This window comes from Gavia stellata, chromosome 31, assembly GCF_030936135.1.
Source record: "Gavia stellata isolate bGavSte3 chromosome 31, bGavSte3.hap2, whole genome shotgun sequence".
Lineage (NCBI taxonomy): Eukaryota > Metazoa > Chordata > Aves > Gaviiformes > Gaviidae > Gavia > Gavia stellata.
The window spans coordinates 1,352,554-1,369,269 of NC_082624.1; the positions used below are offsets into that span (position 1 = coordinate 1,352,554).

General features: G+C 63.1%; 3 protein-coding genes across 3 annotated transcripts in view; all 3 read left to right on the forward strand.

Annotated features, from left to right (window-relative positions):
• The first annotated feature begins 1,972 nt into the window (after positions 1-1,972).
• Positions 1,973-5,212, forward strand: ACTG2 (actin gamma 2, smooth muscle). Its single transcript, XM_059831589.1, has 9 exons — positions 1,973-1,984; positions 2,747-2,918; positions 3,019-3,147; positions 3,242-3,352; positions 3,901-3,985; positions 4,089-4,250; positions 4,344-4,535; positions 4,772-4,953; positions 5,063-5,212. Exons 2-9 carry the CDS (start codon positions 2,793-2,795, stop codon positions 5,204-5,206), a joined length of 1,131 nt encoding a protein of 376 aa, XP_059687572.1. The 5' UTR covers positions 1,973-1,984; positions 2,747-2,792; the 3' UTR covers positions 5,207-5,212.
• Positions 5,213-6,380: 1,168 nt separating this feature from the next.
• Positions 6,381-9,658, forward strand: DGUOK (deoxyguanosine kinase). Its single transcript, XM_059831593.1, has 7 exons — positions 6,381-6,459; positions 6,776-6,888; positions 6,975-7,156; positions 7,650-7,797; positions 8,709-8,824; positions 8,951-9,050; positions 9,290-9,658. The coding sequence occupies exons 1-7, from the start codon at positions 6,381-6,383 to the stop codon at positions 9,350-9,352; spliced, it is 801 nt and encodes a 266-aa protein (XP_059687576.1). The 3' UTR covers positions 9,353-9,658.
• A 478-nt stretch (positions 9,659-10,136) lies between these two features.
• Positions 10,137-16,716, forward strand: part of TET3 (tet methylcytosine dioxygenase 3) — a 24,212-nt gene continuing 17,632 nt past the window's right edge. Inside the window, 2 exon segments of the mRNA XM_059831382.1 lie at positions 10,137-10,180; positions 10,559-11,365. Coding sequence (XP_059687365.1) covers positions 10,137-10,180; positions 10,559-11,365 — 851 coding nt within the window.

The window sequence follows — 16,716 nt, forward strand, 5'->3', positions numbered from 1 at the left end:
GCCTGCTCCGGCTTTGGGCTTTGCCGCCGCGGTCCCAGCTTCAAACTGGCCGTGCCGAAGCTTCCCGGCCTGGCTGGCTGCGGTGCCGTGGGTCGGGGTGGTGTGGGGATCCTGGAGGGAGACCCGCAGCCTCTCTGGCTGGGGGAGATTGGAGTCGACCCGCCTGTCCCTGGGCAAAGGCCGGGGATGGAAAAGCAATGGGACCTGGTGCTGCAGAGCGGGGTCTGGGGTTGACACCCCGCGGTTTGCACCAGCCCAGGGTTTGGGGGTGTCTCCGTGGCTTTGGGCACAGTCCCCCCTACCCTGAGGTGGGACGCAGTCCTGCCTCTGGCTCCATGCAACCCCCCGGCATTGTCATGCTCCCTCCACGCAGGGCTCTCCCAGCGCCGGCATGGGCTGCTGCCTCCATCCAGCCCCCCTTTTTCCCCACTCTGCTGGGTTTGGGGTTAATTTTTTTAATTTTTTTTTTTTTTTTCAGCATGTCATATATGGCAACCTTTCGCCTCGATGACCTCATGTTTGGCGGCAGACCAAGGGAACCGGGCTGGGACTTGAGACAGCGGCAGGTCCCCAGGGCTCGGGGAGTGGGGTGGGGACACCGACAAGTGCACGGCCGGGGGACAAATCCAGCCCCTGTGTGCTGAGGTTTCCCCAGAGGAAGGGGGATAACGGGGGCAGAGCCACCAACTGGGGACGTTGTTGGAGGCGCGAGCGGGCTGGCCGTGCCGGGGAGACACCGTGTCCCTGTCCTGCCCCGCGGGGTGACAGCCTGGAGTCTGCTCCCTCCCTCCGGGGCCAGGGGGGGGACACACCAGGACTCTTGGGTCCCTTCTGGTGGTGGTGGGACCCTGCAGCTCTTGGTCCTTATTGCTGCACCGGTGCCTCAATGTCCCTGTCCTGAGCACAGCTCGGGACCCTGCAAAGTAGGAGGCAGCCTGGGCACCCCGTGCCTCAGTTTCCCTATCTGCAACCCGAGTCCCTGTAGCTCTGGGTGGTGGCTCTGGGGCATCTCTCCTGCCTCCCCCATGCCCTGGGTGCTCGGGGGGAGTCCCCGGTGCGGGACCGTTGCCCTTAAAAAGGCAGCCGGGAGTTTGGCAGCCGCTGGTTGGCCTCTGCGAGGGCCGCAGGGCCCTGCGGCTTCGCTCGCCACCTCCCAAGGCTGCATCCGTAGGGCCGGGGGTGGTTCCAGCCCCGCCATGCTGCATTCGGGTGCGGGGGCCAGGGGACAGCACCCACATCACCCCTTGGGGGGGGTGGGCTCATCCTGCCTCCAAAATCCTCCCGGGGAGAGGGTGAGGGCTGGGTGCACCCGCGACGCAGGGCTGGGCTTCCAACCCACCAGTCCCGGCCCTGCTCGAGCTGAGGATTTGGGGAACGAGGGGCTTTGGGGCACTGAAAGCCCAAAAATGGGGGCAGGGAGAGAAAAACCCAAGGGGAGACATCCCAAAGGTGCCGGAAGCCAGGGATAAGCGGGGAACCGAGGCTGGGAGGTAGCGATGCACCAAATCAGTGCATTTCCAGTGTCTAGGCGATGCCAAATTCCCAGCCTGGCTCCGGGGTGTCCCCCACGGCAGAGCCCCGACACCCACCTCCACCCGGGTGGGGTTTCTCCACGTTCTCCCCAGGAACCGGAGATGCTTCCACCTCCTTTTTGCCAACCGTCACTTATAAGGACTTGTGTCTCACTTGTTTATCGGAGCGGAGCATAAAAGGAACAGACTCACAAATGGGATGTTGCCTCCCAAGCATCCCTGCATACATTTTTCTTACAATAATTAACCGTGCTGGGTCCTACCATCAGCCCAAGGTCAATTTAATGAAATAAAACACCTTATATGGCCATATGGCTAACACACCATCACTTAGCCTATTTAGGGTCTTTGTTTAGAGAGGATCCGCCTCTGAGGTTTCTCGGGCTCGCTGGTATTTATACCAAAGGCGCAGCGGGACTCGGTCCCAGAGGAAAGGAGCTCTCGCCTCCGCGGTGAGTACTGCCCAGCCCTGATTTCCCTTTTGCTTGCAGGAAAGCGGGAAGGAAAAACACCCCGGGGGGGTTTCGGGGTGCCCCAGCGCTTCTGGGGTGGCCCCAACTTGGTTTACACAGTACACGGGGGGTGCCAACCCCGGCACGACCCCGCAGCCGGGGGCTTCCGCGGAGGCGACGAGAGCTGGGCTGCAGCCAAAGCGGGTCGTGCTCTTCCAGAAATCCCTGCGATTTGGGTTTTTTTCTTTTTGGGCTCCTGCGAGGTTTTTGCCTGCTTCCCTCCGGATTCGGGAGCGCATCCGCCGGCGGAGGGGGGCACCCCCTGGGAAGGGATATTTTTTTTCCCATTTTTGGGAAAGGACACGCGGGCAGAGCGGCAAGGGGCTGCTGAGACGGGACCGGACGAGAGGGCATCACCTGCCTTCCCCCTGCCTGCTTGCGGGACACCGGCCGGGGACAGCAATGCCAGGCGAGCATCGGCAGCAGGCTTTGGCACCCATTTTGGGGACCGGCTGGCAAAAGATGGAGAAATAGCATTGGCGTGGAGCAGCACCCATGGGGAATGAGCATCACCCTGCTCCCAGCATTGCTGCACCGGGGCCGGACCCGGCAGCCACCCCTCGGCACAGCCCATGGAGGATTTTGTGGGGCCGCGCATCCCCAAGGACTCCAACCTTTCCACCATCCAAAGCCGGACGCGGTGGCGCGGCATAACCCTCTCCCCCACCCACCCTTTAACGCTGTTTTCCCCCCTCGCCCCAGCTTTTCCCCCAGGTCCCCCTGAACGCCGACCGCTCCCGGCCCCACCATGTGCGAGGAGGAGACCACCGCCCTGGTCTGCGACAACGGCTCCGGCCTCTGCAAAGCCGGCTTTGCCGGCGACGATGCCCCCCGCGCCGTCTTCCCCTCCATCGTGGGGCGGCCCCGGCACCAGGTGGGTACCCAGGGGGGCGAGCGGCAGCCCCCAGCCAGCCCCCACCCTGCTTTAATCACCGAAATGAGGCTAACGAGGCCACCTCTCTCGCCGGTGTTAGGGTGTCATGGTAGGCATGGGGCAGAAAGACAGCTACGTGGGCGACGAGGCGCAGAGCAAGAGGGGTATCCTCACACTCAAGTACCCCATCGAGCACGGCATCATCACCAACTGGGACGACATGGAGAAGGTGAGACCACCTCGGGTCATCCTGGGATGGGGAGTGGGTGCCGGTCCTGCCTTCGGTTTGGGGTGAGACCCCAATTCTCCTTTGCCCGCCCTAGATCTGGCACCACTCCTTCTACAACGAGCTGCGCGTGGCCCCCGAGGAGCACCCAACCCTACTCACCGAGGCACCCCTCAACCCCAAGGCCAACCGGGAGAAGATGACCCAGGTGAGGCACTGCGGGACCCCCGGGATGGGGATGGACCCTCCAAAACCGCAGGAAGGGCTGGGGGATTTGGGGCTGTGGTGAGCCAGGAGGGGCTGGCGTGGGGCAGAGGAGCAGGCGATGGGGTGAAGCTCGGTGCTTTCATAAGGGCAGAGCTCTCGTGTGGACCCACGGGTTTCTCTGCAGCGCGTGGACCCACGGGGTTTGCCAGGCGATGTGCTGACCCACGTTTTTTCCATGCAATGCACGGCCCCACGTGATTTTCTGTGCTATGCAATGACTCGTGTTTCCATGTGATGCACTGACCCACGTGTTTTTCAGTGCAACGCAGCGACCCATGTGTTGTTCTGTGCAATGCATTGACCCGCATGTCTGTGCAATGCAACGATCCCCCTATTTTTCCATGCAATGCAATGATCCCCGTGTTTTTCCATGCAATGCACTGACCCCGTCTCCCCGGGAAGGCACGGCCCCCGTGGGTTGGGGTGGGATGCCACTGGGGCCCCCCGTGCTCTCCCCTAACCCGCTGCCCCTCTCACCCTCCCTCCCAGATCATGTTCGAAACCTTTAACGTCCCCGCCATGTATGTCGCCATCCAAGCCGTCCTCTCCCTCTATGCCTCCGGCCGCACGACCGGTGAGTAGGACACGCAGCATCCACTGCCCGGGGACCACCCGTGATGGGGAAGGGACCAAGCTGGCTTCGAGCCCCCTCCCTCACCCTCCTCCCCCCTTCCCAGGCATCGTCCTTGACTCTGGGGACGGCGTCACCCACAACGTGCCCATCTACGAGGGCTACGCTCTGCCCCACGCCATCATGCGTCTCGACTTGGCCGGCCGCGACCTCACTGACTACCTCATGAAGATCCTCACCGAGAGGGGCTACTCCTTCGTCACCACCGGTACGGGGCCGGGGAGGGGGTGAAGGGGTGACGGGGGACCCCCTGGTGCTGCCACGGCACCGGGTTGAGCCTGTTCTCCATCGTCTTCCACAGCCGAGCGGGAAATTGTGCGCGACATCAAGGAGAAGCTCTGCTACGTGGCCCTCGACTTCGAGAATGAGATGGCCACGGCCGCCTCCTCCTCCTCGCTGGAGAAGAGCTACGAGCTCCCCGACGGGCAGGTCATCACCATCGGGAACGAGCGTTTCCGCTGCCCCGAGACCCTCTTCCAACCCTCCTTCATCGGTGAGCCCACCCCGAATTGTCCTGGCTGTCCCCTAGGTGGTTGCCCCCCATCCCCACCACCCCACCAGCGGGCAAACAGCTCCCATGGGTGCTCCGCAGAGGCATTTCAGGGCTCCCCCAAGCACTTTGCACCCCAAATGGGGGAACAAACCCATGGGTGACCCCATGGCTCTTTTGGGGAGCCCTGAGGAGGCACGGGTGGGGGTCAGGGTGCTGACAGCCCCCTTCTACCCCAGGCATGGAGTCAGCCGGCATCCACGAGACAACCTACAACTCCATCATGAAGTGTGACATCGACATCCGCAAGGACCTCTACGCCAACAACGTGTTGTCCGGTGGCACCACCATGTACCCCGGCATTGCCGACCGCATGCAGAAGGAAATCACGGCGCTGGCTCCCAGCACCATGAAGATCAAAGTAGGTGGCGGTTGGGGCAAACCATGGCCACCAACACCCCAAAATCCTCTCCCAGTGCAGGTTTGGGGGGGGATTAAGGGGTGCATCCTAACGGCTCATGTCTCGGCAGATCATCGCCCCGCCGGAGCGGAAGTACTCGGTGTGGATCGGCGGCTCCATCCTGGCGTCCCTCTCCACCTTCCAGCAGATGTGGATCAGCAAACCCGAGTACGACGAGGCTGGACCCTCCATCGTCCACCGAAAATGCTTCTAAGCCTCCTCCCCGCCCCGCGGCGGCCCCCCCCTGCCCGGGCTGGGGCGCCCCGCTCCTCCTCGGTCCCTGCTGCTCCTCCCCACTGCCCACTGCGCATTAAAGCCTTTTCTCCAGGCTCTGCCCCTTTGCTGGGAGATTTTGGGGCTTTGGGGGGTGGGAGGGGCTGGGAGGGGGGGCTGAAGGTAATGGGGACAGGGATAGTGGAGCCCCGACCTCATGTTGGTGCCCATGACCCCATCTTGGTGCTCCTGATGTCATGCTGATGCCCTCGACCCTGCCCTGATGCTCCCAACCCCATGTCGATGCCCTTGACCCCATGTTGGTGCCCCCAACCCCATGTTGATGCGTCCAACCCCGTGGCGATGCCCTTGACCTCATGACGGTGCCCCCAACCCTCCATTGATGCCTCCAAGCCCGTGTAGATGCCCTTGACCCCGTGTTGGTGTCCCCAACCCCGTGTTGATGCCCCCGACCCCATGCTGGTGCCCCCGACCCCATGTTGGTGCCCCCAATGTTGTGTTGGTGCCCCCAACCCCATGTCGATGCCCTTGACCCCATGTTGGTGCCCCCAATGTTGTGTTGGTGCCCCCAACCCCATGTTGATGCCCTTGACCCCATGTTGGTGCCCCCAATGTTGTGTTGGTGCTCCCGACCCCATGTTGATGCGTCCAACCCTGTGGCGATGCCCTTGACCTCGTGACAGTGCCCCCAACCCTCTACTGATGCCTCCAAGCCCGTGTAGATGCCCTTGACCCCGTGTTGGTGTCCCCAACCCCGTGTTGGTGTCCCCGACCCTGTGTTGGTGTCCCCAACCCCGTGTTGGTGTCCCCAACCCCGTGCTGATGCCCCCGACCCTATATTGGTGCCCCCAATATCCTGCCAATGCACTTGACCCCATGTTGCTGCCCCTGACCCCATATTGGTACCCCCGACCCCATGTTGGTGCCCCGCCCCCGTGTTAGTGCCCCGCCCTGTCCCCGCTCCAGCCCTGCCGGGACATGCCAGGGGCGGAGTTACATTTGCATAAATTACCATACCACCCCCCAGCACTGCGCGTGTCTCCAGCCGCCGCTTCCGCGTCTGTTTCCCCCTCCTCCCCCGCCCTTCCCCGCCTTCCCGCGTGTTGACGTCACGGGGCGGCAGCGCGCGCCGCTCATTACCATGTCATTAGCATATGACGCGGGAAGGCGGAAGCGGTGGCGGGATGGGGCGGTGCGGGGCCGCCCTGCGCTTGGCCCTGGAGGGGAACATCGGTACCGGGGGGGGGGACAGTGGGGGTCCCCGGGGTGCCAAGGGGAGGGTCGGTGGCATTTGGGGGAGGGGGGCAATTTGGGGGGAGGGGTGTCTTCCTGGGGAAGGGACGGGGGGGGCAGGAGGATTTGGGGTGCGATGGAGGCAGGGGGATTTGGGGTACTTTGGGGGGGGCGCAGCCTGAAGCCTCTCAGGGTCCAATTTAATGGCTGTAATTAATTATTCGGGGTGGGGGGGCACCCCGAAAACCTGCGTTACCCCACGGCAGGAGCCGGGGCGGGGGGACGCACAGGCTGACCCCCCCTCCCCTCCCCGCAGCCGTGGGGAAATCGACCTTCCTGAAGCTGCTGGGTGCCACCTTCCCCGAGTGGCACTTGGTGACCGAACCCGTGGCACAGTGGCAGAAGGTGCCAGCCGGCGGCACGGCGGAGGTAACGGCGGGTACCGGCTGCGTCGCGGCACCGTTCGGCACCACGCCGCGGTGGAATGACCTCGTCCCCCGGTTCTTCCTTCGTAGGCGTCCGTGGGCTCCACCAACCTTCTCCAGATGATGTACCGGGAGCCGGCTCGGTGGTCCTACACCTTCCAGACCTTCTCCTGCATCAGCCGGCTGAAGGCGATGCTGGAACCGCCGCCCGAGCGGCTCCCCGGGACCCCCCACCCCGTGCGGGTCTTCGAACGCTCCGTCTACAGCGACAGGTATCCAGCACCCCCAAAGGAAAATAGGAAAGAAGAGGGATGAAGGGATTAAATGGGATAACGAGTGTCCCCGCGGCCCGGGTTGTGTCCCCTGGGACACCCGGGGTGAGCAGAGCCCCCGTCCCCAGTGAAGCCCGGAGCGATGCTTAATTACAGAAATGCGCTTGTTGGATAATTTAGGGCTTTGTTATCCCCTGAATAATTTTTTGCTGGTGGCTGCCCCATCCTCGTCTGTGTCAGGCGGCGGCTTGAAGCCCTTTAGGCGATGGATGGGCTCAGTAGCGGTGAGCCGCGCCGGGCACGTCCCCCAACATCGCTCAGCCCCAAATCAAGGATTTCCGCCTTAATTAAACACCCGCGGTTCCCGGTTGGTGCAGAAAAAGGTGCAAAAAATGGCCGTGAAGCCGCCTGGGTGTGGGGATGGCTTGGAGGTCCCGATGCCGGCGGTGCCGGCTGCCCTGCCCCCTCTCTCCCTCTCTCCGTCCCTTCCCAGGTATGTCTTTGCCAAGAACCTCTTTGAGGCCGGGCACCTGCAGCCGCTGGAGTGGGCCATTTACCAGGACTGGCACGGCTTCCTCCTGCGGCAGTTGGGGCCCCGCGCCGCCCTCCACGGCTTCCTCTACCTGCGGGCGACGCCGCAGGTGGGTGCCGGCGAGACCTCCGCCCCGTGCTCAGCAGGGAGCGGGATGCGGCAGGCCTTCGGCTCCGCTCGGAGCCCGCCCAACGCCTGGAATTGCCAAAATGTTGGGTTTTAACCGTAAATCGATGGCCCGGAGGAGTGGGGCCCGCTTCCGTTCCCATGGGAATGTTGATGGGAATTTTGCTACGGATCCTAGAGTGGATTTTGGGGAGGGAGGGCTGCAGCATCTTCCGGGGATACCCAGTGCCCGGCTGCGGTCCCTCCCCAGGGCTGCTTTGCCGGATGCTGGCATCCCGTTAACCTCCCTGCATCCCGTTAACCTCCCTGCATCCCATTAACCACCCATCTCCCATCTCTCCGGTTAACCTCCCGTCTCTCCCGCATCCTGTTAACCTCCCGTCTCCTCCGTTAACCTCCCGTCTCCCCCATCTCTCCCGCATCCCGTTAACCTCCCGTCTCTCCCGCATCCTGTTAACCTCCCGTCTCCTCCGTTAACCTCCCGTCTCCCCCATCTCTCCCGCATCCCGTTAACCTCCCGTCTCTCCCGCATCCCGTTAACCTCCTGTCTCCCCCATCTCTCCCGCATCCCATTAACCTCCCGTCTCTCCCATCTGCCCCGTTAACCTCCCATCTCTCCCGTCTCTCCCGCATCCCGTTAACCTCCCGTCTCTCCCGCATCCCGTTAACCTCCCGTCTCTCCCGTCTCTCCCGCATCCCGTTAACCTCCCGTCTCTCCCGTCTCTCCCGCATCCCGTTAACCTCCCATCTCTCCCGTCTCTCCCGCATCCCGTTAACCTCCCGTCTCTCCCGTCTCTCCCGCATCCCGTTAACCTCCCGTCTCTCCCGCATCCCGTTAACCCCCCGTCTCTCCTGTCTTCCCCGTTAACCTCCCGTCTCCCGTGCGGGTTCCAGACGTGCCTGGAGCGGCTGCGGCGGAGGGCGAGGAGCGAGGAGGGGGGGATCCAGCTGGGGTACCTGCAGCAGCTCCACGCCCAGCACGAGCACTGGCTGGTGGAGAAGACCACGGAGTGAGTCCGAATCCATCCCTGCCACGCTCCCCCCCCCCCGGCACCCGGACCAGCCATGGTTTTGGGGTGACCCCCTGGATTTGGGGCTTTATTTGGTTTAACCCCTTCTCCCCGTCCCTTCTTCAGGGTCCACTTTGCAGACGTGAAGCACGCGCCCGTCCTGGTGCTGGATGTGGACAAGGACTTTGAGCACGATGCCGCCGTGCAGGGCGTCCTCATGGCGCAGGTGGGCACGGCCACGGCGGCACAGCACGGCAGCATCCCACTGCCGGGAGCGCCGGGACTGTGGTTGGAGTTGTGCTGACCTCCAAGCCAATCTTCATTTTTCCATGGAAAAAATAATTTCCACACTCTTGGTCGAAGCTGGTTTAAACCTCAGCACCATCCCGCCGCCATCCCGGCACCATCCCGGCACCGTCCCGGTGCCATCCCGGTGCCGCGCTCTCAATCGGCTTCTCCTTGCAGGTGGAGGCTTTTGCAACAGCGCTGCGAGCTGAAGCTTTGCCGTCGCGCCCTGACCCTCACTGAGCGGCGGCGGCAGCATCCCAGCCCACCGGTACCCGCACCGAGCAGCGGAGCCGGGAAAGGGGCATCACCGCCGCCAGCTCCGGCCGAAGATCCCGACACCAAGGACAAGGGACAAGTCCTGGTCCCCAACTGTCCCCCTCAGTCCTTTTATTTTGGGCGAGGGGTGTATTTAACGCGCTGACGGCACGGGACGGATTTAAGGCGAATAATCGGAGGCGCAGCTGTGTGATGAGCTGCGGCGTGGCGTGGCGCGCTCCTCCCGCTCCCCCGTGCGCTGGGGGGACCAGGTCGCCGCTGCGACCCCTTCCCCATCCCTAGGGCTCCCCAGCCATGGGTGCGGAGCCGGGGATGCTCCGTAAGGTGGATTTAATGCGCTGGTTAAATTCCAACGAAGAATCAGCGTGGCTCATGTTTAAGTTACACCAACCCCGTATTTTATTATTGTATATGTATTTTTTTCCCCCTTAAATTAAACTCAAAGCGACGTCGAGCTCTTCTGCGCCTTGACCCGCGGGGGGGGGAGTCTGGGGTCGGGGGTGCGGGGGGTCTCCAGTGGGTGCTGTCCCACGGGGGGACATTGTTCCTCCGATTTTGGGGTGTTTGTGGCCAGGGGAGTGGGGGGACTTGACTGTGCCCCCCAGGCATGGGTCAGGCTGGGCTGGGTTTGGGGGGAAACCATGGGGATTTGGCACCCGCTGGGTGGTTTTTGTTGGGGAGGGGAGTTGGCTCTTTAGGGGACCCCTCGGTGGTGGGGGGGATCCCCCAGGGTGGAGGGGGGCCGGGGATGGCGGCCCGGCCCCCTTCCGCCTTTAGGGAGGCTGCAGTGGGGTGGGCGACCCTACATAAACATGGGGGGGGCGGGGCGGGGCCGAGCACGTGTGAGGGGCACCTGCCCCGGAAGGTAGCGGGGGGCAGCGTGGGGGGCTGTGGGGCTGGGGTTGGGGCGGGTGGGAGGTGGGGCAGGGGTTGGGGTGGGGGGCTGTGTGGGCAGGGGTTGGGGCAGGTGGGAGGTGAGGCTGGGGTGGGGGCTGTGGGGCAGGGGTTGGGGCAGGTGGGAGGTGAGGCTGGGGTGGGGGGCTGTGGGGCAGGGGTTGGGGTGGGGAGGGGGGGATTTGGGGTGGTGGGGCAGGATATGGGGCGAGGGGGGGGGGGCTGTGGGGGTGGGGGGCAGAGGAGCCAGGCTGCCGCCCTCGGGGTTTTGTCCAGTGACCCTACAATAACAAACCGAGCAGGACCCTGCAGGGACCCCACTAACGACCCTACGCTGACATGGACCCACGTCCGACGACCCTACAATAACAACCCGCCACGGACCCACGTCCGACGACCCTACAATAACAACCCGCCACGGACCCACGTCCGACGACCCTACAATAACAATCCGCCACGGACGCACGTCCGACAACCCTACAATAACAACCCGGCCCGGACCCACGTCCGACAACCCTACGATAACAATCACCACGGACCCACGTCCGACGACCCTACAATAACAATCCGGCACGGACCCACGTCCGACGACCCTACAATAACAATCCGGCACGGACCCACGTCCGACAACCCTACAATAACAACCCGGCACGGACCCACGTCCGACAACCCTACAATAACAACCCGCCACGGACCCACGTCCGACGACCCTACAATAACAATCCGGCACGGACCCACGTCCGACAACCCTACAATAACAACCCGCCACGGACCCACGTCCGACGACCCTACAATAACAACCCGGCACGGACCCACGTCCGACGACCCTACAATAACAACCCGGCACGGACCCACGTCCGAACGACCCTACAATAACCAATCCGCCCACGGACGCACGTCCGACAACCCTACAATAACAATCCGCCACGGACCCACGTCAGACGACCCTACAATAACAACCCGCCACGGACCCACGTCCGACGACCCTACAATAACAACCCGCCACGGACCCACGTCCGACGACCCCTACAATAACAACGTGGTATGGGCCCACACTGACCCCCCCTACAATAACAACCCAGTGCACCCCCACATCCAACCACCCTACAATAACAACCCCCCAACCCCCCTCCCCAACTCACAACCGCTCCCCCCCCCCCAACCCCCCACCACCACCGGCGTGCACCCCTCCACCCCCCAGCCCCATAACCCAGAGGGTCTGGTGCTCCCCACCGCCCCCTGCCCCATGCTTGCTGCAAAGGATTCTGGGGGGTGGCGCAGGGCGCTGGCCTCGAGCCCCCCGGCCGGCCGGCGGGTCCCCCCGAGCGGGCGCCTGCAGAACAAAGGAAGCAGCAGCAGCAGCAGCAGGAGCAGCAGCAGCAGCAGCAGCAGCAGCAACAACGTGCAGCTCCACTGCAACACCCACCCGGGGTCTGGGGGGGCAATTACAGCCGCCTTTCAACCCCGCTTTCCTTCCCCCCAACATCCCACGCCGCCGTGCATGCACTTAGCTCCGGGTCAAACCCACCCAGCCCCCCGTTTCCAAGGGGGTGCCGTACCCCTTTTTTCCGGTAACGCTCTTTATATCTAAATGTGTGTGTGGGGGGGGGGGGGTTGTGTGCGTGTGTGGAAAGTTGCCGGCGTGCGGCTGAAGTTGCGCGGCGGCGGGGTGAAGTTGTGCGAAGCTGCGTGTTTTTAGGGAAAAAGAAAAATAAAAAGTAAAATGGGGTTGGAAAAAATAAGGGGGTGGGATTTGGGGGGGGGGCGCGGCAGCACCCTGTTTTGGTGGGAGTTTAGGGGAGGGAGGGGTGGGGAGTCAGCGGGGCCGCCCCTGGGGTGGAAACAGCGTGGAAATTAAAAGTCGGGGTGACTGGTGTCAGCCGGGTGCTTCACTCGGCTTCGTCTCTGTCCCCACAGAAGTCACCGGCGTCCCCACGAGCGGGGGGGACCGTGACGGCGTTATGTCCCTCTCGCCGGGCCCCCCGGTTCTTCTGCCAGCCGGTCCAGCCGCCGGTTCCCCCCGCTCCTCCGCGCGGGGGGAGCCCCGAAATCTAACGTTTGCCCCGGGAGCGAGATGGAGAGGTGCGAGGGGCTTCGCCGGGAGGTGAGTGCTTCCCCAGCCCCCCCCCTAACCCCATCCGTCCCCCCCTCCTCCGAGACACCTTCACCTTTTTGGGGTGATTTGTGGTCCCTTCACGGCGGTTGTAACGTCACTGTAAGTTGTAGGGGGGCTCGTCGGGGTGGGCAGGGAAAACCCTTCTTGGTTGGTTCATGGTTTTATTTTTTTAAGGGTATTTCTGTAGGAAATGGGACTTTCTGCTGCTTTAAAAGCCGCTTTGATGCCTTAAACCCCCCCAAATCTCAGCTCGTCCCCCAAACACAACGCCGCAGGGTGGGTGGCAGCGGGACGCACGGGACAAAACCCACCTTTAAATTGAATTTCTTTGAATTTCTTGGTATGAAAGAGCAAAACCCACTCTGGTGCTGTTGGGGGGGGGTGTCCCCAAAAAGAAGGGGGGTGGCGAAGATGGGGGCCACGTGGGGTGGGCAGAGCCGTGCCCGCAGGGAGCATCGCCAAGCAAACAAGTCACGGCATTTTCTCCACCAAAGATTACAACGCCTTCCTTCGGCGCTTCTGGTTTTACCGGCCGGGGTGGTTGTAACCGGGATTTCTAATATCGCGCCCGTCGTGCCCAAGCAGGCAGGGGGACAAGGACGGGGGGCTGCTCCGGCTGAGGGGGGGGGGTTCTCCAAAGTGGCAAGGTGAGAAGGGGGGAACATCTCCTTGGAGTTTATTTTTAAGACATTGCTCCCCCCAAAATTGCCACCACTTTGCTTTTTTGGGGGTATTTGGGGGGGGGAGGTGAGCGGACCGCCTCGCGCCTCCGAGGTGCATATCCGGCAGGTTTTGCCCTTGGGATGGCTGGTGGGAGGGTGGGATGGGGCGGTGGGGACATGGGGACAGGCGGCTCGGCCGGCGCTTGGCAAACGGCAGGGCAAGGGGAAGGACTTTGCCCTTGGCAAAGCGCCGGTGAAAACGGCTGACGGCGGGGATTTGAGCCCCGGCACTTTTCCGGGGTGGGCGCGCTAAAGATGACTTACAAAGATGCTGCCGGAGCGGGGCTTGGCAGCGGTGGGATTCCCCTGGGAACCCAAGTGCCGGTGTGGTCCCTGCCCACCCCGGACTGGTCCCTGGTTGTGCCAGCGGCCGAGCGAGGGGTGTGCCGTGGTTCCCACGTCCCGACGCCTTTCCCGGGGTGGTTTGGCAGACGAAGTGAGCCGGAGAGCCAGCTCCTTTCCCCGGCACCGGTTCTGCCCGTTCCTCCGGCTCGGCCAGGCCCGGGAAAGTCAGCGTCTCCACTTTGTGCCTCCGTTGCCGGAGCCGCGCTCGTTGCTGTCTCCCTTGGGGTTTGATTTCCACACCGGGCGATATGTCCCCCATCCAGGAGGGTTTTGGGAGAGAAGGAGGAGGAAGACGCCGGAGGTCGAGGTTTCACTCTGCTCCCCGTCCTGCGGCGCTGCCGGGCCCTCTCCTGCCCTCCCCGGGCGGCTCTCCATACGTTTGCCATTTGCATAACTAATCAATGTCTTGGGAACCCGCTCATTACCCGCCGCGGCAAAATATACGGCAAAGCCTCGCTCAGCGCCGGGAGCCGCTGGTTTCTAACAAGAGCTGCCCAAACCGCCCGGCAAAGATCGGGCTGGCGGAGGGGAGGATGCTCTGCCCCACCTGCCCCAGTTTGGGGGGGACAAACCTTAAATAAACCCCATGGCAAACTCCAATCCTGGCGGGAACGGTTACACCGGTACCCCAAAACCCCTTTGCCGGGTGGCGGTGGGAGGTGATGTAACTCAAGGTGTCCCCGGCACATCCCCGGCGTTGGGAAATGAAAGCCCCTAACTGAATTGGCAGGCTGTCTCGGTGCAAACGCTGGAGATTAGGGATAATCTCATTTAAAGCATTACTAATAAAAAGTTACTATATTTGTCCATCTCGAGGGGTTTCCCTGGTGGGTAGGGGTTTTATAAACCCCAAACCGGGTCTGGCGTCTCCAAAAAGGCATCGGGATGATGGATGATGTGACGAAGAACCGGCCGGGCTTCGTCTCATTTTCGGCCGGTGCATCCCGGTGTCACCTGAAGGACCGTCACCCGCCTGCTGGGGAGGGGGGGGGAATATCCTCGGTTAATCCGGAGCGATGCTCGCCGTTACCATGCCTCCGCTGAAAATATTTCAGATCTCGGCTGTGAATGTTAACAGCTAAAATGACTCGGGAGCAAATCGCCGGGTGGATGCCGGCGGACGCGCTGCCCTGTCCGGATGGAGGAGGAGGAGGATGGGAGGAAGGAGGTGTCTGCGTTAATTAAATCCCCCCCACACCATGTTTTTTCCAGCAATCTGTTGCACGGCGGTGCCGAGCTCGGCCGGGCAAGGGGGTTTGCAGCCCCACAGCGCCGTCGTGCAAGGTTGGAAACGGGGGAAACCAGTTCCCGGCACCAGTTTATCCTATTTATTCCCGCGGGAGTCGTGGTGTTTGGAGCAAAGGTCGGATCCCGGTGGGCTCCGGCTTGGCGTTGCAGTAGGGCTCTCGGCTCACGCGTGGCCTTTTCGGGAAGAGACGAGCTCGAGCAAATATCACAGGGATGGGGATGTCGGGTCCGTGGCTGCATTTTCCGCCGGGACTCAGCATCTGGTTTATCCATCCCTCCGGGCGTTACGCGGGCCCCGGGCTCCTTGGATCGCTCCTTCTGCTGCAAATCCCTTTGGAAACAAGTTTTCACTGGGATGCTCCTGGGAAACCTTTGGGACCTTTGAGTTTGTAGAAGTTTTGCGGCGATTTGGCCGGGGATCGGCTTGGAGAGCTCCAAACCGGAGCATCCCAGGAGCATCACCTCTAAGCCCTGGATGGGGAAGACTTTGGGGGAATTCACTTTCCCGCTCCCCTTTTTCCTTTCTCCCCTCCAAAATACACGTGTGCATCGTAGCCGAGACCTGCCCGCTCCGGACAGGGGTGGAAAAGCTGGAGCTGATCCCGTCAAGGACCCCAGCCTTGGCTTAACCCTTTTGCTGGCCCATTCCCACTGCTTTTCCCATGGGAAAATCCCCCCCCTCGCTTTCCTCACCAGGGCCTGGATTTTGGGGAGAAGGGGGCAGCCGGGTGACGTGGGGGTGCTCGTGCGGGATTTACACCTCGCGAAGCTCCGACGGCCCCAAATTAACGCCGCCCCCAAATTAACGAGGGGTTTAACAGCAGGAAAATATTGGGGGGGGGGGTTGGGGTTTTGGGACCCCCTTGGCTGCTATAGGGGGTCCAGCCCCTGCGTGTTGCTCCCACTCACCAGCCCCGGGCTGCTGCCTCAGTTTCCCGTGGGCACCGCCGGGATTTGGGGTTGCCGTTACCCCGTTTTTTGGGGGGGAGCGGTGGGGCCGGCGGAGGGGGTGCGGGGGGGAGTGGTGGCGCGGGCGGGAGGTGCCTCCCCTGCGTGTCCGTGTCCTCTGTGTGTGTGTCCCCCCCCCTCAGTCGTGCGCAGCGGCCGGGAGCGGCTCGCGGCCCCGGCGGGGGGAGCGGGCGGGCGGTGTCGCGCTGCGTGGGGTGGGGTGGGGGGGGGTTACGCGTGGGGGGGGGGGTGTTGGGCGGAGGGGGAAGGAGGAGGAGGAGGAGGAGAAGCAGGAGGAGGAGGAGGAGGGGGGGGGGAGAAGAGATGCGCCGGTCAAACACCCCCCCGGCTGCAGCAGGGCGGCGGTGAGGGAGCGCGGAGGAGAGGGAGACAAGATGGCTTCCTCCTGAGGGCCGGGTCCGTGCCGGGGCCCGGCGGGGGCTGCGAGGGGGCCGCGGCGGGGGGAGCGGCGAGGTAAGTACCCCCCCCTTAAAAAAAATACACCCCCCCGCACCCCCCCCGGGCACCCCCCGCGCATCCCCGCTGTGTATCCCCCCCCGCATCCCCCCGTGCATGGCCCCCCCCCCCCGCGGACATGTAACCCGGGGGCGGGCGGGGGGGGGGGGGATGTGAAGCTGCCTACCCTCCCCCCCCCGCGGTGTTTGCGCGTGTTTTGTGGCTCCGCGGGCGCGGATGAGCAGCGGCGGCGCGGAGGCGCGGCGGGGCCGGGAGGACAAAGCGGCGGGGCCGGGGGGGGGGGACACGCACCGCCCGGCCGGGCCCCGGCTCGGCCCCGCTCCCCTTTTGGGTGATTTTTGACTATTTTCCCTCTTTTATCCCTTTTCTTTCTCTCCAGCAACTGGGGGGGGAGCACGGATGGGGGTTGGTGGGGGGGGATAAGCCCTAACGTGCCCCCCTCCCATCTTTATTACCCCATTGCTTTTCAGCTTTTTTTTTTTTTTAATTATAATTTTTATTAATCCTCCCCCCTCCATCCCCTAAATATGCTGAGCTCAGAGGTACGGCCGGTGATGCTAACAAGGGCGATGAGGCTA

Bases quoted from the DNA above. Each gene is read 5' to 3' on its own strand.
- ACTG2 (XM_059831589.1), top strand. From the start codon at position 2,793: ATGTGCGAGGAGGAGACCACCGCCCTGGTCTGCGACAACGGCTCCGGC. The intron at 3,353-3,900 runs GTGAGGCACTGC...CCTCCCTCCCAG, and splicing joins ACCGGGAGAAGATGACCCAG to ATCATGTTCGAAACCTTTAA. The intron at 4,954-5,062 runs GTAGGTGGCGGT...ATGTCTCGGCAG, and splicing joins CCAGCACCATGAAGATCAAA to ATCATCGCCCCGCCGGAGCG.
- DGUOK (XM_059831593.1), top strand. From the start codon at position 6,381: ATGACGCGGGAAGGCGGAAGCGGTGGCGGGATGGGGCGGTGCGGGGCC. The intron at 6,889-6,974 runs GTAACGGCGGGT...CTTCCTTCGTAG, and splicing joins CAGCCGGCGGCACGGCGGAG to GCGTCCGTGGGCTCCACCAA. The intron at 8,825-8,950 runs GTGAGTCCGAAT...TCCCTTCTTCAG, and splicing joins CTGGTGGAGAAGACCACGGA to GGTCCACTTTGCAGACGTGA.